Genomic DNA, 22,566 nt, shown 5'->3' with positions numbered 1-22,566 from the left:
AGGAATCATGGTGAGTGTTGAGAGTGTGTCACTTGCTATGGCAACACTATGTGATAAAAGAAATGCACTTATCCTTTTTCTCCATGAGAAGCTGAGATACCTAGTGTGGTGGCAAAAATTCTGAATTCAATATCTCTGAGATTTTCCACTCACCTTCTTCCCCAGCAGACCAAGAGAGGAGCATGAGGAGGGAGAACCAGAGCAGCATGTCTGAGTTCCTTCTCCTGGGGCTCCCCATCAGGCCAGAGCAGCAGGGCGTGTTCTTTGCCCTGTTCCTGAGCATGTACTTGACCACAGTGCTGGGGAACCTGCTCATCATCCTGCTCATCAGGCTGGACCCTCACCTCCACACCCCCATGTACTTCTTCCTCAGCCACCTGGCCCTCACAGATGTCTCCTTTTCATCTGTCACTGTTCCTAAGATGTTGATGAACATGCAGACTCAGAATCAATCCATTCTATATGCAGGGTGTATAACACAGACATATTTTTTCATATTTTTTGCTTGCATTGATAACTTTCTTCTTGCATTAATGGCCTATGACAGGTATGTGGCCATTTGTCACCCTCTACACTACACCATCATCATGAGGGAGGAGTTGTGTCTGTGTCTATTGGCTGTTTCCTGGCTATTCTCCTGTGCCTATGCCCTGACCCACACCCTCCTCCTGGCTCAAATGTCCTTCTGTGCTGACCACTTCATCCCCCACTTCTTCTGTGATCTTGCTGCCCTGCTGAAGCTGTCCTGCTCAGATACCTCTCTCAGTGAGCTGGTCATATTAATTGCAGGGTCTGTTTTTCTCATTTTTACCTTGAGTGGCATCCTGGTCTCTTATGGCGGCATTGGGTTCTCCCTCCTGATGGTCCACTCTACTAAAAGGCTCTGTAAAGCTTTGTCCACCTGTGGCTCCCACCTCTCTGTGGTGTCTCTATTCTATGGGACAATGATGGCAGTGTACTTTTCCTCCTCATCAGGCCAGTCCCATGACACAGACATCATTGCTTCTGTGATGTATACAGTGGTCATTCCCCTGCTTAATCCTTTCATCTACAGCCTGAGGAACAGAGACATGAGATTGGCTCTGGGGATTCTTTTCAGAAATATTCACATTTTTGCCAAGTGAGAATCACCTAATCACATTCTTATTTCACTCACTGCCCTTTCCTTAAAAACTGTGAGTTGATCACCCATGTCTCTAGCAGTTTTCCTCACTGTCCTTAAAATTTTCACTGTAATTGGATCAATCTCTTTCACTTAGGTCATATTGCTTATCCCTTTATTCCTTCATAACCAGATATATGTCATTTCCCACTATGCACATTCAATTTTTCATCTTCAAATCGTCAAACTCCTTTGTGTATTTATGTGTGTTTAAATTTTGTTTTTTCAATGTTATATTATTATTACTTTTGGCTTTTTTTACAGCTTTTTAAAGTATATATATATATATGTATTTAAGTCTTATGATTATCTGTTGGGCCTTAGTTTTCAAGCAATTAATTAATTAATTAATTTGAAGTATACTTGCCAATCTTGTGTTAGTTTTAGTTGTACAGCAAAGTGATTTCAGTTTTAAATGTTATATACTATATATATTTTTCAGTTTTTTCCCTTATATGTTATTACAAAATATCAAGTATAGTTCCATATTCTATACAATTGGTACTTGTTACTTACCTATTTTTTGTATAGAAATGTGCATATGTAAACCCCAAGCTCCTGAGTTGTACCTCCCTGCCTTCCCCTGTTGGTAACAGTAAGCTTGTTTTCTATGTTTGTGGGTCTATTTCTGCTTTGTGTATAAGTTCATTTGGATCATTTTTTTAGATACCTCCTATAAGCAATATCATATGATGTATTTTTTTTCTTTCTGGTTTACTTCATTTACTATGATAATCTTTGTCTCCATCCATGTGGCCACAAATGGCATTATTTCATTCTTTATATGACTGAGTGCCTATTCTATTAAATACATGTACCACTTCTTTATAATTTATCTGTTGAAGCATATTAATGTTGCTTCCATGTCTTGGCTTCTTGGCTTCCAAATCTACAAACATTCAGTTATGATTGTATTGTTTACTTTTAGGAAACTCCAAAATGCTTATATTTTCAATGCAGTATCAAATTAGTAAAAGTATATTTGATGGTTTGCTATGGTGTGCAACAGTCCACCTGTTGCACTTAATTGTGTGTATCTTTGCACATTTAAATACTGTTTAGTTTTGTTTTCTTATGGTTAAAATGTGCACATGAATATGAGTTTGAGCTACTGGAAAGATTTAATTTGAGAGTGTGTATAGGAGTTCCCATCATGGTACAGTGGAAATGAATCTGACTAGGAACCATGAGGTTGCAGGTTTGATCCCTGGCCTCACTCAGTGGGTTAAGGATCCAGCTATGCCATGAGGTGTGGTGTGGGTCCCAGATGCAGCTCAGATCTGGCATTTCTGTGGCTCAGGCATAAGTCTACAGCACCAGCTCCAATTAGACCCCTTGCCTGGGAACCTCCATATGCTGTGAGTGCAGCTCTAAAAGGACAAAAGACAAAAAAAAAAAAAAGAAAGAAAGAAAAGAAAAAGAAAGTGTGTTTAAAACCCTTGGAACAGTGCCTGAAATTATCAACATTGGCTTGGAAGCCTGGATTGGACATTTTTTATAACAGGGGATTCTAAGTGACTCAAAACAGGTAGGGTACAGCAAACCACACTGAAAGCCCATGGCATAGGTTCAGTAATTATCTTCAAATGTAAAGAGTTTCATATTCTTTTTAAGAGGTGCCTCGTACTTTGCGCCCTTTTCCCATTTTCATCTTAGAAAATTACAAAGGTTTGAACCTGGCTTGATGTAAAGATATGAACTTGAACACAGAGATTTCTCAGTTCTTATTGACACCTTTGTACTCAATATGGGACAAAGCAGTTGTTCAATAGCTATTTTTTCATTGAAGAATAAATGTCCATGTGTTTCCTTGGGAAAAGACTGCTTCATGTGAGTGACTGATGTATTATTGGAGCCTTGACAATTTTCAAGCCCTCATGTTGTAGTCATTATCACAGTGAGATTATCACCTAAAATTATCACAAGCTTGACAACTCTGTAAATTTAAATGAAATGCATTCAGCCATCATATATAGTGATAATATGTCAATGAATTCCAGTCTGTTACTTGCATTGTTAAATATTCCTGATCTTTTAATTTTTTCTTCTTCTTCATCATCTCTTAATGCTATGTGAAAAATCCTATACAAAATATGTCACATAATTATGATTGTGGTTTTGTCATTTTCTCCTTTTAGATACATCCATTTTTGCTCATATATTTTTTATACTAGGTTATTGAGAACACACCGATTTAGCATCATGTTCTGCTGCTTGTGGACTGATTCTTCTCTGTAAGATGTGTTAAAATTGGCTTGCATTGGCTTCAAGTTGATTGTGAACATCTCTTTTCAACTCCAAAGTCAATGACACCTTGCTGGTGAACTGAAGTCAGCCATGATGGGCTTAAAAACACTATGGAAATTGGCAAATGCTACAAAGTCATTCTCTCCCTATGACAGGGAGCCTTTTCTTATTCATTGAACAGAACACCATTGCATTTATAGTTGAGGGGAGATTTCTCTTTAGCCATGGCTCCTACCCTCACATCTCATTTACTTCCTCTGATATGTGTTTAGATATGCAAACTTTCTTTTAGTTAGTGTTTACATGTATTTCTTTTCCACAACAGTTTAAACTTTCTTATGTCCATATATCTGGAAAGTGTTAGTTCTTTGACATGTAAACTTGGGTTTTGCTCTTTTTATGTAAGTTGACAATCATTGTATTTCTGAAGAATTTATCTCTTAACATCTCATATAATCAGAATATATTTGTTTTTTTTTCCTTTTTTAATTTATTTTTTATTGTTATTTCCCCCACCACACTTTTTTCCCCCACTGTTCAGCATGGGAATCCAGTTACACATACATGTATACATAATTTTTTTCTCCCATTGTGCTGTGTTGTAAGTATCTCGACATTGTTATCAGTGCTACACAGCAGAATTTCATTGTTAATCCATTCCAAAAGCAATAGTTTACATCCCTTAACACCAAGCTCCCAATTCCTCCCACTCCCTCCTCCTTCCCCCAGGGAACCAAAAGTCTATTCTCCATGTCCATGATTTTCTTTTCTGTGGAAAGTTTCAGAATGAATTTGAATTTATGTTTTCCATGTTTCCATATATTTTCTAATTTAGACAACTGATTTTGTATTTATTCTTGCTTCTATTTATAATTTGTCATTCCATATCCTCTCCATAAAATTATCATTTATTATTATTATTTTATTATTATTCTCTGTGATTTATGTAGAGATTATGACTTGCTTTTTCTTAAAAATATTTATTGTGATATAATGTACTACACAACATGAAATTTGCCATTTTAACCTTTTGGGGTATAGAGTTAGGTGGCATTTAGTACATTCATCACTGCTATTTTCTTCTAGGGCTTCAAAACTATGGAACATCAATGCAGTTGAGTACTTCACAGCTCTGAAAAAAATATTGGCAAAGATATCTATGAATCAGTATGGAGGGATTTCCAAGTTATATTATTAAATGGAAAAAAGCAGTGTATAAAAGAGCATATATAGCATGCTACTTTCTATGTTAGAAAGAAAGGAAAATAACATATACCTGTATCTTCCCATTAAGAAGAAGTAACACATGAGGAATCAATTTGAAACTAATGAGACTGATTACCTATAGGGCATGGGGTGGGGATACAATAGAAAAGATGGGGAGATGAGTCCATTTATTTGTATAGTTTTGACTACATTATCTTTTACCTACTAAAAAATAAAAAGAAGGTGATGGAAAATTAAAAATGTAGACTAAAACAGAAAATGAGTGTAGCTATATTTCAATTAGTAACATAATCAGACTAATGGGAAAATAAAGTAATTAAGTTACTATTGAACACTGAATTTTCTATATACACTACTCTCACAACAACTAAAAAACTGTAAGCACATTTTTTGGTAAGCAAATTTTTTGAGCCAAAGTTATTTTGTTATTAACAGTGGTTTCAGTTCAAGATTCTGAAATTACATGTATTCAAAGATTTAGTAAATAAGTAAACTTGTCCTGGAAAAGAAAATGACCCCTGAATGGAGGGAAGGTGCTATGTACATGGAAAAATGGAGGCTGGAAAGAACTCTATGGTTCAAACTAGTATTGAAGCTACAGGCTTGAACTCATGTGTTGTAATATGTATTAACAGATTGAAATTATATATCAACATCTGTCTGGTTCCCATCTCTCATTCTTTCTTTCCTACTCCTGACCCATCTGACTAGTTTGCTTGCTTCTAGTTTCTACATCCTGTGTTTTTTATATATGTTTCCTGGCTGTAGTCTCTGAGATCACTTAGAATTCTCATAATGGACAAATTCACATAATGCCAAATTTGTATGAATATCAGTCTCCTCTAAGGAAAACCAAAATTACCCAGAAAAATGGCTTGTTCTAGGGCTGGGACCAACACAACAAGGCCAGGGAAATTTTGCTGGGCTTGAAAATGAAAAGTGCCTAGTGAATCATGGGGACATAGGATCCAGCTTGATAGGGCTCCCATTGGCCAAATCTTGAATAATCAGAGCTTCAAAATGAATAATATCAGTAATGGGTTACAACTCAGAGAATAAATAAGAATTCATCAGTCCATGATGTTATAAATAAGTCAATTAAAAAATCTATGTGGAGTAAGGGGGAGTTCCTTCCTATAGAGAATGCAGCTAATAAACAGAGGAAATGATCAAATTAGAAAATCATCATGTGGCCACCAACTTTACTATAGTACACTCAATATAGGAGTCAACAATGGAGGTTAGATATAGTGGGTGAAATTGTATTAAGAATAGTGTACTGGTTATATAGTCTCAAAATCGCTACCAAATGATACTTAGTTTATTACAAAGGTTAAAATAGTAAGTTAGTGTAGAGAAGCTGGCAAACACCACCTTAAGCAATTGATAAAGGGTAAAATCACTAGTAATTGGATTTTTTTTCTTTTTAGGGCCACACCTGTGGCATGAGGAAGTTCCCAGGCTAGGGGTAGAAAGGGAAGTGTAACTACCAGCCTACACCAAAGCACCAACAGCAAGGGCTCCTAGCCTCATCTGTGGGCTACAATGTTGGAACCTGTGGCAATGCTAGAATGTTAACCCAATGAGCAAGGCCAGGGATACTAGTCAGGGTTCATAATCTGCTGAGCCACAAATGGATCTCCGAAGAACACAAATTCCTAATGAAGCTTCTGCAGGTTTTGAAAAAATCTGGGAATGTAAGGCTGATGTTTGGTATTAGGAAACATGGGTAAAGCCCTTAGCCTAGGACCCAAAAGTTCATAAAAATATTCAGCATTATGATGACTGTTTGAGGACAATTCCAACACCAAGCATCTTTACCAACTTCTTTATTGAAATATAATTTGTGGGACCTGGGTAGCTCAGTCCATAGAGCATCAGAGTTTTAAATTGTGGGTCCATGTTCAAGTTCCCATCCATGTGCTGTCAGAAATATTGTTTGCAAACAATATTATGTTAATTTAAGGTGTATTATGTGATGATTTGTCATTTTCATGGATAAAAAAGATCACCTCAATTTTAAATATAACTATCTGTCCCTACATGCTTTTACAGTATTATTGATAATATTCTTTATGCTGTATATTAAATCATCATGGATTCTTTATCTTATAACTGGAGGTTTGTTTCTTTTCATCCACATCACCTTTTTCATCCCTCTCCCCCAGACACTGTCCCCTGTTGCAACCACTGGTTTCTTCTCTATATGTGTATGAGTCTGTTTTTATTTAGTTTTGTTTTGATTTTTAGACTCCAGATATAAGTGAGATACCATGATATACACCTTTGCCTCTCTGCTTTATTTCACAAAGCATAATAGCTGCTAGATTCATCCATGTTGTTGGAACCTGGCTGTGAACTCTGAGATGCACGTGATGCACTTATGGCCACGTTGTTGCCAATCTGAGATGCAGGTGATGCACTTATGGCCACATTGTTGCCAATGGAGGTGGAAAACACTTTAAGTCCCCAAGACAGGATGGCACAGACCATTGTTTTCACTGTTGGGAATTCACTTTCATCCTTTTGTGTGTGGATATCCAGCTTCCCAGCATCATTTATTGAAGAGACTCACCTTTCCTCATTGTATGTTTTTAGCTCCATTGTCAAAGATCAGTTGATCATATATGTGTGAGATTCTTTCTGGGCTCTGTATTCTATTCCAATTTTTTGTATATCTGTTTTTATGTCAGTAACATACTGTATTGATTTCTAAAGTTTTGAAGTATAGTTTGTAATCACAAAGTGTGATGCCTAAAGTTTTGTCTACTGACAGATTCCTACACAGTGTTAATGTCAGTTTCCTCTGCCAGGCATATTTTAACATTTACCTTTTCACTTTTAACCTTAGGCTCTCTATTGCCCATAAAAAGAAATGAGTGGGTTATTTGTAGTGAAAAATGATCAGAAAATCAATGTTTTAGATTAGCTTCCACTATGCAATAACTATGTGAGATGCCTTAAGTGATTTCACTACTCCTCTTGGTAAAATACAGGGGAAAAAACACTGTTTTATACATTCCAGCCAGAAATAAAAGATATTGGACTGAATGAATTTGAAAGAATATGAAAATCATTGGCAAACTCAGGGTCTGCAGGAATATGAGTATGGACAGTTATCTGAGCAGGCGGACTCCTTTAAATCCCAAATATTTCTTCTTAAGATCCTGCCTATTTGTCTAACTAAAGATTGGGAGGAACAGTAGAGTCATAGGAGGAAAGTTTCCAGTATATATTTAAAAACATTGGAGAGAAATATGATTAGAGCTATTACTAACTCTATGATCATGGTCATTTCCTACTCCTTCTAAGTATGTTGATAGTGCAGTTTTATATTTTTTCAATTTTTAAATTTTTTAAAGGGCTGCACCTGCAGCATATGGCAGTTCCCAGGCTAGGGGTCAAATCAGAGCTGCAGCTGCTGGCCTACACCACAGCCACAGCAATGTGACTGTGGTGTCTGAAACCTACACTGCAGCTGAAGGCATCACTGTAACCTTAGCCCACTGAGGCCAAGTTTTGAACCAGTATCCTCATGGATGTGAGCGTGGTTCTTAACCCACTGAGCTGCAATGGGAACTTCCAAAAGTGAAGTTTTATTTTTATTTTTATTTTTATTTTTTTATTTTCCCACTGTACAGCAAGGGGGTCAGGATATCCTTACATGTATACATTGCAATTACATTTTTCCCCCCACCCTTTGTTCTGTTGCAACATGAGTATCTAGACATAGTTCTCAATGCTATTCAGCAGGATCTCCTTGTAAATCTATTCTAAGTTGTGTCTGATAAGCCCAAGCTCCCAATCCCTCCCACTCCCTCCCTCTCCCATCAGGCAGCCACAATCTCTTCTCCAAGTCCATGATTTTCTTTTCTGAGGAGATGTTCATTTGTGCTGGATATTAGATTCCAGTTATAAGTGATATCATATGGTATTTGTCTTTGTCTTTCTGGCTCATTTCACTCAGGATGAGATTCTCTAGTTCCATCCATGTTGCTACAAATGGCATTATGTCATTCTTTTTTATGGCTGAGTAGTATTCCATTGTGTATATATACCACCTCTTCCGAATCCAATCATCTGTCGATGGACATTTAGGTTGTTTCCACGTCCTGGCTATTGTGAATAGTGCTGCAATGAACATGCGGGTGCATGTGTCTCTTTTAAGTAGAGCTTTGTCCGGATAGATGCCCAAGAGTGGGATTGCAGGGTCATATGGAAGTTCTATGTATAGATTTCTAAGGTATCTCCAAACTGTTCTCCATAGTGGCTGTACCAGTTTACATTCCCACCAACAGTGCAGGAGGGTTCCCTTTTCTCCACACCCCCTCCAGCACTTGTTATTTGTGGATTTATTAATGATGGCCATTCTGACTGGTGTGAGGTGGTATCTCATGGTAGTTTTGATTTGCATTTCTCTTATAATCAGCAATGTTGAGCATTTTTTCATGTGTTTGTTGGCCATCTGTATATCTTCTTGGGAGAACAGTCTATTCAGGTCTTTTGCCCATTTTTCCATTGATTGATTGGTTTTATTGCTTTTGGGTTGTATAAGTTGTTTATATATTCTAGAGATTAAGCCCTTGTCAGTTGCATCATTTGACACTATTTTCTCCCATTCTGTAAGTTGCCTTTTTGTTTTCTTTTGGGTTACCTTTGCTGTGCAAAAGCTTGTCAGTTTGATGAGATCCCATGGGTTTATTTTTGCTCTAATTTCTATTGCTTTGGGAGACTGACCTGAGAAAATATTCATGATGTTGATGTCAGAAAGTGTTTTGCCTCTGTTTTCTTCTAGGAGTTTGATGGTGTCCTGTCGTATATTTAAGTCTTTCAGCCATTTTGAGTTTATTTTTGTGCATGGTGTGAGGGTGCGTTCTACCTTCATTGCTTTGCATGCAGCTGTCCAGGTTTCCCAGCAATGCTTGCTGAATAGGCTTTCTTTGTCCCATTTTATGTTCTTGTCTCCCTTGTCAAAGATTAATTGACCCTAGGTGTCAGGGTTTATTTCCGGATTCTCTATTCTGTTCTATGGGATGCTGCGAAAGCAGTGCTCAGAGGGAAATTTATAGCAATATAGGCCTTTCTCAAAAAAGAAGAAAGATCCCAAATGGACAACTTAACCCTCCACCTAAATGAATTAGAAAGAGAAGAACAAAAATGTCCTAAAGTCAGCAGAAGGAAGGAAATTATAAAGATCAAAGAAGAAATCAATAAAATAGAGACTCAAAAAACAATAGAGAAAATTAGTAAAACCAAGAGCTGGTTCTTTGAAAAGGTGAACAAAATTGACAAACCCCTGGCCAGACTCACTAAAAAGAAGAGAGAAAGGGCCCAAATAACCAAAATTAGAAATGAAAAAGGAGAAATCACAATGGATACAGAAGAAATACAAAAAACCATAAGAGAATACTGTGAACAACTGTATGGCAACAAGTTTGACCATCTGGAAGAAATGGACAATTTTCTAGAATCTTACAGCCTGCCAAAACTGAATCAAGTAGAAACAGACCAACTGAACAGACCAATCACTAGAAATGAAATTGAAGAGGTCATAAAATCACTCCCTACAAATAAAAGTCCAGGACCAGATGTCCTCACAGGTGAATTCTATCAAACATATGAAGAGGAATTGGTGCCCATCCTCCTGAAACTCTTTCAAAAGGTTGAAGAAGAAGGAATACTCCCAAAGACATTCTATGAGGCCACCATCACCCTCATTCCAAAACCAGGCAGAGATACCACCAAAAAAGAAAACTTTCGCCCAATATCATTGATGAATATAGATGCAAAAATTCTCAACAAGATCTTAGCCAACCGAATCCAACAACATATCAAAAAAATTATACACAATGACCAGGTAGGGTTCATCCCAGGTTCACAAGGATGGTTCAACATACGCAAATCAATCAGCATCATACACCACATTAACAAAAAAAAGTCAAAAATCATATGATCATCTCAATAGACGCAGAAAAAGCATTTGATAAAGTTCAACATCCATTCCTGATCAAGACCCTCACCAAAGTGGGTATAGAGGGAACATTCCTGAATATAATCAAAGCCATTTATGATAAACCCACAGCAAATATAATCCTCAATGGGGAAAAACTGAAAACCTTCTCACTCAAATCTGGAACAAGACAGGGATGCCCACTCTCACCACTGCTCTTCAACATAGTTTTGGAAGTCCTAGCCACAGCAATTAGACAACCAAAAGAAATAAAAGGCATCCATATAGGAAGAGAAGAGATCAAACTGTCACTGTATGCAGAGGACATGATACTATACATAGAACACCCTAAGGACTCAACCCCAAAACTACTTGAACTGATTCATAAATTCAGCAAAGTAGCAGGATATAAGACTAACATTCAGAAGTCAGTTGCATTTCTGTATACCAGCAATGAAACATTAGAAAAGGAATACAAAAATACAATACCTTTTAAAATTGTACCTCACAAAATCAAATACCTCGGAATACACCTGACCAAGGACTATATGCCAAGAACTATAAAACTTTAATCAAAGAAATCAAAGAAGATGTAAATAAAAGGAAAGATATTCCATGTTCCTGGATTGGGAAAATCAATATTGTAAAAATGGCCATCCTACCCCAAGCAATCTACAGATTCAATGCAATCCCTATCAAATTACCCATGACATTGTTCACAGAACTAGAACAAACAATCCAAACATTTATATGGAACAACAAAAGACCCAGAATCGCCAAAGCAATCCTGAGAAACAAAAACCAAGCAGGAGGCATAACTCTCCCAGACTTCAAGAAATACTACAAAGCCACAGTCATCAAAACAGTGTGGTACTGGTACCAAAACAGACAGACAGACCAAAAGTGAAGTTTTAATAGCATAACTCCTAGGACTCTTGAAAAGTTCTATGAGGTTATAATGGAAAAATGTATTTGCCTGTCATTGTGTTCATTAAGCTTCCATTATTATCAGTGTGAAGATCAATATTGGGAAATAGTGCTGGTCAATCAGGTCACTGAATTCTAAGAGACACTCCAATCCTTCAGTTCTCTCAGACCCCATCTCAGATCTCAGGTGTCTTCCTAAAGAATAATATACAGATTTCAGCCACCCTGGAGAATAAGGTATAGATGGAGATAGATGGAGGTGCATGAGATAAAGTAAGGTTTATTTCTTGGCAAGAAGATAAATATGCATTAAGACAAGTTCAAACAGCGAACTTAGCACAGTTATAGGTTATGAGCTCAGAAACTCACCTGAGGAGTGTGAGAGTCAGATTAGTTAACATAAATTTTAGGTCCTTCTTTGTACTTTAGGCTGACAACCTGATAGTACTGTATTATTAAATTCCTGAACTTGATAGTTTGTGAGTGGTATATGAAAAAAAATTATGCATGGAATTTATGGTGTTTATTTTATGCAGCAAAGTATTCTTAGATATTAAAAACCTAATAGATAGAATCCTTTTTGTTAACTCTATGAAGTTTTGTAATTGGCTTCCTCAAGTTACAAAGGGACAACATGAGCCAAGGAGATTTAGCACCCCAAGTCTACATCGAGAAAGTGGTGGGACCAAAATCATAACACGGGGAATCTAGCTTCAGATTCATTTAGTTAGTCCATGGTCAGGTGTGCCCTCGAGGATTAGTCTCCTGAGGGAAGAGGTCCTGTATGTCATATTTATTCTTCTATATCCAATTAGTAGCTTAGTGTCAGAGATATTGTTGATAAAAGAAAAAAAATTGCTGGTTTTCCTTGAAAGGAATCATGGCAAATGTTGAGAGTTTGTCACTTGCTTTGGCAACACTAGGTGATAAAATAAAAGTGGGCATTCATTCTTTTCCTCCATGAGAAGGTGAGGGAACTAGGATGGTGGCCACAATTGGAACTTGATATTTCCCACTCACCTCCTTCCCCAGCAGACCAAGAGAGGAGCAAGAGGAGAGAGAACCAGAGCAGCATGTCTGAATTCCTCCTCCTGGAGCTCCCCATCCAGCCAGAGCAGCAGGGCATGTTCTTTGCCCTGTTCCTGGGCATGTACCTCACCACAGTGCTGGGGAACGTGCTCATCATCCCGCTCATCAGGCTGGACCATCACCTCCACACTTCCATGTACTTCTTCCTCAGCCACTTGACCCTCATGCATGTCTCCTTTTCATCTGTCACTGTCTCTAAGATGTTGATGAACATGCAGACTCTTGATCAATCCATTCCCTATGCAGGGTGTGTAACACAGACATATTTTTTCTTATTTTTTGTTGGTATTGATAACCTTATTCTTGCATTGATGGCCTATGACAGGTATGTGGGTATTTGTCCCCTCTACACTATGCCATCATCATGAGGGAAGAGCTGTGTATTTGTCTGCTGTCTGGATTCTGGCTACTCTCCTATGCCTATGCTGTGACCCATTATTTCATTCTTATAGGGTTGAGTACTATTCTATTCAATATGTGTACCACATCTTCTTTATCATTTATCTGTTGAAAGACATTAAGTTTGCTTCCAGTCTTGGCTTCTTGCCTTCCAAAGCTACAACATTCAGTTAAGATTCTATTGTTTACTTTTAGTAAAGTCCCAAATGTTTATCTTTGCAATGCAGTATCAGGTGAATAAAGTACATTTGATGGTTTTCTGTGCTGTGATTCCACCTGTTGCAGTTACTTGTGTGTATCTTTGCACATTTATATAATGTATACTTCTGTTTTGTTATGGTTAAAAAGTGTGAAAAAATATTTATTTGGGAGGTTCCCATCATGGCTCAGTGGTTAAGGAGTTATATTTGTGGCTCATTGGTTAATGAATCTGAGTAGTTTCCATGAAGACACAGGTTCAATCCCTGGCCACGCTCAATATTTTAAGGATCCAGCATTGCTGTGAGCTCTGGTGTGGATCGCACATTTGGCTTGGATCCCACATTGCTGTGGCTGTGGTGTAGGCTGGCAGCTACAGCTCTGACTCAATCCCTAGCCTGGGAAGCTCCATATGCCACTGGTGCAGCCCTAAAAATACAAAAAAAGAATATTTAATTGAACCACTGTGAAGATTTAATTTGAAAGTATGTGGAAAACCCTTGGAACAGTACCTGGAAGTATTACCATTGGTTTGCAAACCTGGATTGAACATTTTCAAAATAGGGGATTTTAAGTAACTCAAAACCTGTAGGGTGCAATGAACTATTTTGAAAGACCATGACATAGTTTCAGTAAATCTCTTCAAATGTAAGGACTTTCATATCCGTTTTAAGAGGAAAGGAATGATTGATACCTCTTACCTGGTGCCCTTTTCCCATTTTCAACTGAGCAAATTACAGAGGTTTGAGCCTGGCATGATGAAAAGATGCAAATTTGAACTCAGAGACTTCTTAGTCAACAACTGAGAAGTCTGTTGACTCCTATGTACTCAATATGGGAAAAAGCAGTTGTTCCTTAATTTTTTATTGAATGAAGAATGAATGTCCATCAGTTTCTGTGGGAAAAGACTTCATTAATGTGAGGGTTTGATGTGTTGTTGGAGCCAGAATTGGAAAGACTGATTCATTCACCAACAATTAAGAGAAATAAAGGGAAAGTAGCAAAAATTAAGACTTTTGATAGGACAGAGGACATGACTATAGTCTTATGGCATGTTTATTGACATTTCCCACTTTTCCAATTCCCATCTGAGGCAAGAACAGCATGAGGAGGGAGAACCAGAGCAGTGTGTCTCAGTTCCTCCTCCTGGGGCTTCCTCATCTGGCCAGAGCAGCAGGACATAATCTTTGCCCTCTTCCTGGGCTCATACCTGACAACCTGCTCATCATCCTGCTTGTCAGGCTGGACCCTTGCCTCCACAACCCCATGTACTTCTTCCTCATCACTTGGCCCTCACAGATGTCTCCACTTCAATTGCCACTCTTCCAGAGAGGCTGGTGAACTTGCAGACTCAGCAAAAATCAATCCCCTATGCAGGGTGCATTTCCCAGATATATTTTTTTCACGTTTTATTTTCTTGACAATTTCCTTCTCACAGTGATGGCTTATGACAGGTATGTGGCCATTTGTCAGCCTCTCCACTACAGCACCATCATGAGGCAGGAACTGTGTGTCTCCTTAGTATCTGGGTCCTGGTTCCTCTGTTGTATCTATGCCCTGTTACAAACCCTCCTCTGGGTCCAATTGTCCTTCTCTGTGGACAATACCATCCCCCACTCCTGAAACCTCATTGCCCTCCTGAAGTTGAGCTGTTCAGACACCTCCCTCAATGAGCTGGTCATCTTTCCTGTGAGAGAAACACTTTTAATCCTGCCTTGGTTTAGTATCTTGGGCTCATATATTCACATAGGGCCCACACTTTTGAGTGTCTCTTCCACCAAGAGACTCTTTAAAGTTTGTTCCACCTGTGGCTTCCATCACTTTGCAGTGTCTTTATACTACAGGACACTTGCTAATGTTTCCTTTTTCTCCTCATCTTGGGACTCCAATGACAAAGATGTTACTACTTCTGTTGTATATGCAGTAGTCACTCCCATGCTGAACCCCTTCATCTACAGCCTCAGAAACAGAGACATAAAGGAGTCCTTAGAGATATTTGTCAATATGCCTACCTTCTTGAAGTGCCAATCTCTAAATCCTCACATTGTAGTCATGAGCACAGTGAGATCATCTCCTAAAATATCATATTGTTATAAACTCTGTAACTTCAAATGAATATGCATTCAACAATCACATATTTGTTAATATGTCAGTAAGGTCCAGCTTTTTCTTTCATTGCCAATGTTCCTTATCTTTATTTTTTTCTGCTTCTTCATCATATTATAATATATTGCCAAGACCAGCTCAGCAGGATGGGACTGAAGAATGGGTCTTGTGAAACTTAAGGAAAAAATTAACATAAAACAAGACACAGAGACATTTATCTTTTTTTTTTTATTATTTTCCCACTGTACAGCAAGGGGGTCAGGTTATCCCTACATGTATACATTGCAATTACAGTTTTTCCCCCACTCTTTCTTCTGTTGCAACATGAGTATCTAGACATAGTTCTCAATGCTATTCAGCAGGATCTCCTTGTAAATCTATTCTAGGTTGTGTCTGATAACCCAAGCTCCCGATCCCTCCCACTCCCTCCCCCTCCCATAAGATATTTATCTTGAGTAAAGGTGGGAACCAGGGGACTCAAGGTCTCAGGGACCAAGAGCACCACCTTAAGAAACCACACTGCTTTTATTGTGTTTTTTAGGATTATGTCACACGAGAAGGGGGTTGTAGGTGCAGGATATAGGTTTTTTTTTAAGTTATTTTAAAAGTCACATAGCCAGTTGCTGATTAAGCTTTTATTCTGAACTTTAGGCATTTAACAATCACTAGAATTTGAGGAAGCTTGGTGTCAGCTATCTATGCATAGCATCTAGAGAATCACCATTGTGCTTCTGCAGCCAGTGTGCCTATCTGCAGCAACTGGCAGTGCCTAGGTTTGCACCTTGGTTCTTCTTTGCTAATGCATATCCAGCTAACAATCCCTCATAAACCCCTTGGGGCTATGGGGCTCCTCTTTTATTCTTAAGAGCACGTATCATGTTGTGCAAAGGGCATGCCAGTTGGCACAGGTCCCACTTGCCTAGACCAATGCATTAAGTCCTCATTCAGCTGACCCAATGAATAAACTATGCCTCTAGGCCTTTGTTCTTAAGCTTAAGTCATGCACCGTCACTGTGACTGTTTTTCAAGCAGGAAGATGGGGTAAAGTAAGGCAGGACAAGATGGAGTTTTCACCAAAGAGGCTAAGAAAATATTGTAGAAACTTGTCTCATGACAATATATGAAAAAAATCCTATGCAAAATATGTCACATAATTATGATTGTGGTTTTTTTCTTTTTCTCCTTTTAGATACATCCGTTTTTGCAAATATATTTTTTATACTATGGTATTGAGAACATACCAATTTAGCATCGTGTTCTGTTCCTTGTGGACTGATTCTTCTTTGTAAGATGTGCTGAGATTGGCTTGCATTGGCTTCAAGCTGATTGTGAACATATCTTTTCAACTCCAAAGTCAATGACACCATCCTGGTGGATTGAAATCAGCCACAATGGGCATAAATACACTATGGAAATTGGATAATGTTGCAAAGTAATGCTCTCCTATGATAGGGACTTAGATCCTCATGGATGCCTGTCAGGTTTGTTAACTGCTGAGACACAATGGGAGCTCCAGGGTTTTGGTCTTTTTATGTATGTTGACCATAATTGTATTTCTGGAGAATTTGATCTATTAACATCCAATATAATCACAATGTATTTGAATTTCTGTTTTCAAGGTTTCTATGTTTTCTACTTGAGATATCTGATTTCATATTTATTCTCACTTCCATTTATCCTTTTTGATTAATAAAATGTATATTTTGTTATTCCATATCCCCTCCATTAACTCATTAATCATTCATTATTATTTTGTTATTTTTTCTGTCCTCTAGTTTTTCCTTAAATTTGTTTTTTATTATGGCATAATGTCCTACCCAACATGATATTTACCATTTTAACCATTTGAGGTATACAAGTAGCTGGCATTTAGTACATTCATCACTTCTATTTTATTCTAGGGCTTCAAAAGAAAACCATAGAGCACCAATGCAGTTGAGTACTTCATAGCTATGAGAAAACAATGGCAATGATACCTATAAATTAATATGGAAGGTTTTCCATGATATATTACTGAATGGAAAAAAGCATTGCACAAAGAGCATCTATAGCATGCTACTTGCTATGGGGAAAAAAGGGGAAATAATATATACTTGTATCATCCCATTGAGCAAGATAAAACACTTGAGGAATCAATTTGAGACTAATGAAACTGATTACATACAGGGGTTGTGGTGGGACTAGGATAGAAAAATGGGGAGATGAGTATATTTATTTGTAGAGTTTTGACTACATTATCTTTTACCTACTAAAAAATAAAAGTAAGGTGATTGGAAATAAGGCAAAATAAAATAAAACAAATAATGAGCCTAACTATATTTTGAGTTAATACCATAATCAGACTAAAGGGGAAAATAAAGTAATTTAGTCATTATTAAACACTGAATTTTGTCTATAAACTCCTTTCACAATAACTAAAAAACTGTAAGCACATTTTTTGGTAAGCAAATTTTTTGAGCTAAAGTTATTTTGTTATTAACAGTGGTTTCAGTTCAAGATTCTGAAATTACATGTATTCAAAGATTTAGTAAATAAGTAAACTTGTCCTGGAAAAGAGAATGACTCCTGAATGGGAGAAAGTTGCAATGTACATGGAAAAATGGAGGCTAGAAAGAACTCTATGGTGTCAAACTAGAATTGAAGATACCAACTTGAACTCATGGGTTGTAATGTGTATAATCAGATTGAAATTATATATTAACATCTGTCTGGTTCCCACCTCCCATTCTTTCTGTCCCACTTCAGACCCATCTCCTATGGATAACCATTCCTTTAGTTTGCTTGTTTCTATTTTCTACATGCTGTGTTTCTTTTATATATATTTCCTGCCTGTATTCTCTGAGATCACTTAGAAGGCTTCTGATGAACAAACACATGTAATGCAAAATTTGATTTTTGAATATCAGTGTCTTCTAACAGGAACCAAAGTGACTTAAAAAATGGCTGATTCTAGGGCTGGGGCCAGGATACAACAAGACCAGGGAAATATTGCTGAGCTTGAAAATAAAAAGTGCTCCCTGAATCAAAAGGACACAGAAGCCAGCAAGAAGGGGCTCCCATTGGCCAAATCTGGAATAATGGAAGCTTCAAAATGAATAGCATCAGTAAAGGCTTACAACTCAGAGAATAAATATGAATTCATGAGTCTGTGATGATAGAAATAAATCAATGAAAAAATGAATGAATATGGAGTAAGGGGAAGATCCTTCCTGTAGGAGACTACAGCTAATCAACATAGAGGAAATGCTCAAATTAGAAAATCACCATTTGGCCCCCACATTTGCAATAGTTTATTCCATATATGAATCATCAATGGACATTTGATATAGTGGGTGAAATTTTGATTAAAAAGTGTTGTGATTATATAGTCTCAAAATATATACCAAATGATACTTAATTTCAAATTTTAAAATGGCAAGTTACTGTATAGAAGCTGCAAATACCACATTAAACAACCGATCAATGATAAAATCCCTAGTAATTTGAAAAAATATTTTTTCTTTTTAGGGCATATGGGAGTCCCAATGTTAGGGGTATAATTAGAGCTGCAGCTGCCAGCTGACACAACAACCACAGCAACAGGGGATTCAAGCCACATTTGTTTCCTGCAATGCAGCCTGCAGTAACACTGGATCCTTAACCCAATGAGTGAGGCCAGAGTTTTGAACTTGCATCCTCCTGGATACTAATGAGGTTTGTAACCTGCTGAGCCACAAAGGTAACTCCAAAGAACACAAATTATTAATAAAGCTGTGCATTTATTGAAAAAAATCAGTGAATGTAAGGCTGATGCTTAGTATTAACTAAGAAAAATTGGTAAAGACCTTAGCCTAGGATCCAAATGTTCATAAAAATTTTCAGCATTATGAAAGTTAGTTTGTGGACTATTCTAGCACCAAGCCATTATACTAAATTCTTTACTGAAATATAATTTGTATAGCCTGGGTAGCCAAGTCAGTAGAGTATAAGACTTTTAATCTGAGGGTCCAGTGCCCAGGTCCCTGTCCAGTCACTGTGTGAAATTTAGTCTGCAAACAAATATTATGTTAGTTTCAGGGGTATAATATGGTGACTTGATGTTTTGACACATTATGAAATGATCACCACAATAATTAATCTAGTAACTCTGTCCCATAAGCATTTACACTATTATTGATCATATTCCTAATGCTGTACATTACATCCCAAGGTTCCTTTATTTTATGACTGGAGCTTTTTTCCTCTTCATCCACATCTCATATTTCATCCCTTTCCCCCAGATACTGTCCCTTCTGGAAATCACTGGTTCCTTCTCTGTGTTTATGAGTCTGTTTTCATTTAATTTTGTTGATTTGTTGTTTTGATTTTTAGCCTTTATAAGTGAGATGCCAGGATATTTATCATTATCTTTCTGACTTATTTCATAGAACATAATACCTTCTTGATCCATCCATGTTGTTGGAACATGTCTGTGAACTGCTCCTGACTGGCTCCCTTATAGCCACATTTTTGCCAATGAAGGTGGCAAAGATTTTTGTCCCCAGGAGAGGATGGCACAGACAGATGTTTTCACTGTTGGGGATTCACTTTAATGCGTTTGTGTGTGGATATTCAGTATCCCAGCACCATTTATTGAAGAGACTCACCTTTCCCCTTTGTGTGTTTTTGGCTCCCTGGTCAAAGATCAGTTGATCATATAGGTGTGGGTTTCTGTCTGGACTCCATATTCTGTTCCATTTTTTAATATGTGTATTTTAAAGGCAGTAATATATTGTGTTGATTTCTAAAGGTTTGAAGTATAGTTTGCAACCAGGAAGTGTGATGCATATAGTTTTGTCCATTTTGCTCAAGATGGCTTTGGTTTTGTGGGTCTTTTGTGGTTTCATATGGATGGAATAAATGATGTGATGGGATGTGAGCTCCAACACACCTCAGGGTCAGTGGTGTGGGAATCTCTTTGTTCCTTTCTGCAGTGGATGGAGTGGCAGTTTCCAAGGAATGTCCTTCAAAGTTCAAGGGTATTCATGGCCTCTCCTCATGAGCAGGTAGAGGGAAGACCAATGTGTCACTGACATTGGAGATATCTTCTGGGATTCCTGTAGTTCAGTCCCTTTGGTCCCTGCACTGGATCCATCTCCAGAAGAAGGTGAGAAATTGGGCAATTAACTCATTTGTCTTCTTCTCTAAACAGAAGCTCAGTGGTATGTTCCCTGGGGTCTTGGTCCTGTTGGTAAATGTGGGATCTTCCCTGCTCATTTTCTCCTTCTTGTAAACAGCCATGGAAGTTCTAAATATCCTTAGGGCATGGAGGCATAGGAGATGAGTCCTCGTGTAGTAGCCTGGACCAGCATAGGTTGGAACAAGGTGGGGAACCATCCCTTGGCCGTGTTGTGTGTGTTGATGTGAGGACTAGGAAGAAGAGGTAGAGAAAATGTGTGTTTATGTTGCTTGTATAACCTTGTCTTTTTAGTGACTGATTTACACACTGACCTACTTGGTTCCACCAGCCTCAAGTGGCCTTAACATTAAAATTAATTAAAATGACTTTAAATTATCATGTGGGTTTTTCACTTTCCCTATTATATTTCAAGTCTCCAGTAGCCACAGGAGATTGGGTCTTCTCTATTGGATAACAATGCTATAGAGTATTTTCATACTTGTGGAAAGCCCTACTGTACAGTGCTGATAACTAGACCATGAAGTTTGGAAATCTGCAGTTCATGTGTGTGTTTGGTGGGTTTGCTGTTGCATCTTCCTTCTTTTTATGTTATTTGTGTTTTGGTTGGAGCACATGTGATTCTTAGTGTGTGTAGAGAAGTTTCTGTGTGTGTGAGTGTGTATGCTTTGTGAGTTGTGTGGGTGACTGGATGTGGTCTTTGCTTTTTTAAAAACAGCTTTTGAGGTTTAATTGATATATGCAAAACTGCACATATTTAATATATGTAATTTGAGGAGTTTGGACATGTGCACACACTTGTGAAGCTACCACCACAATCAAGGTCATCAACATACCTGTCTCCTCTCAAAATGTCCTTGTGTCCTTTTGATGTGGTAAGAAATCTTAACATGAGATTGACTCTTTTAAGGAACTTTTAGGTGCAAAGTATGGTATTCTTGACTCTAGGTATTATGATGTATAGAACATCTCTAGAACTAATTCATCTTGCATAACCAAAACTTTATTTCAATTAAATAACAACACTGCATTTCTCCTTACCCCTAGTCCTTGGTGACTGGCATTTATTCTCTGTTTCTATGAGTTTCTCAAAGTGAAATTATACAATATTTCTTCTTGTAGGACTGGATTAATTCACTTAGCATAGTATTCGCAATTTCATCCATCTTGTCAGAAATGGCAGGATTTCCAATTTTTAAGCAAAAATTATAATCCATTGTGTGTATATGCCACCTTTATACATTCATCTGTCAATGGATATGAGGCTTGTTTCCATAGCTTATCTACTGTGCACAGAGCTGCAATGCACATGGGAGAGTAGATACATCTCTGAGATCTTGATTCCAGTCCTTTCTGGTCTACACCCAGAAGTGGGATTGTTGGATGATGTTGTAGTTCTAGTTTAAATGTCTTGGGGAATCTCCATACTGTTTTCTGTAATGGCCACACCATTTTACATTTCCACCAACAGTGTAGCATGGTTATTGTTTGCATATTTTTTAAATTGTCATTGACAAAAGATTTCATTTTGAAGTTATAAGTAAGTTGGTGTAAATCCATGCAATCCTTGCTTCTCACTAGGTTGAGTATAGGTTGGACAGTGCCAAAAAAGCAGGACCTGGGATTTTTTTTTTATGTCACTATGCTTCATGCTGAGTGTCTGTTTCTGTGTATAACACACTCAGATTCTCCTCCTCTCCTTGAATGGCTGTAGAGCAGAGAGGGCCATGGAAGGTCCTTCAAAATATGTGTATGCATTTGACCTGGTCAGACATCTTCACAGCCTTAGTCTTCCTTTGTCTCAGCTCTAGACATAAACAGGCAGCAATCAACCTCCTCTTTATGCTAAATTGGTGACACTTTGTCCAGATGGTTTGGACAGTGTTACTCACTGATATTTAATGATTTCCACATTTCCACTGTGGGGAACAGGGTGGGATCAATTTAGGTATCTTGTCTAGTAAATCAGATGTCTGTGAATTCTGATATAGGTCCTTGATCCTACAGCATTTGTAATATTTCAGCTCCCTGGTCACCTCACTGGGCAAATTCACATGTCCCTCACTTTGCCTGTATGCTCAGAACTGTGCCATTTTAAAGCCCTGG

General features: G+C 37.8%; 1 protein-coding gene and 1 pseudogene across 1 annotated transcript; both read left to right on the top strand.

Annotated features, from left to right (window-relative positions):
• LOC110257110 (olfactory receptor 1J2-like) lies at positions 183 to 12,970 on the top strand. Its single transcript, XM_021075861.1, has 2 exons — positions 183 to 679; positions 12,562 to 12,970. Exons 1-2 carry the CDS (start codon positions 183 to 185, stop codon positions 12,968 to 12,970), a joined length of 906 nt encoding a protein of 301 aa, XP_020931520.1.
• LOC100621348 lies at positions 14,304 to 22,271 on the top strand (annotated as a pseudogene).

This window comes from Sus scrofa, chromosome 1 (assembly GCF_000003025.6).
Source record: "Sus scrofa isolate TJ Tabasco breed Duroc chromosome 1, Sscrofa11.1, whole genome shotgun sequence".
Taxonomy (NCBI): domain Eukaryota; kingdom Metazoa; phylum Chordata; class Mammalia; order Artiodactyla; family Suidae; genus Sus; species Sus scrofa.
This window is presented reverse-complemented; position numbering and strand designations above follow the sequence as displayed.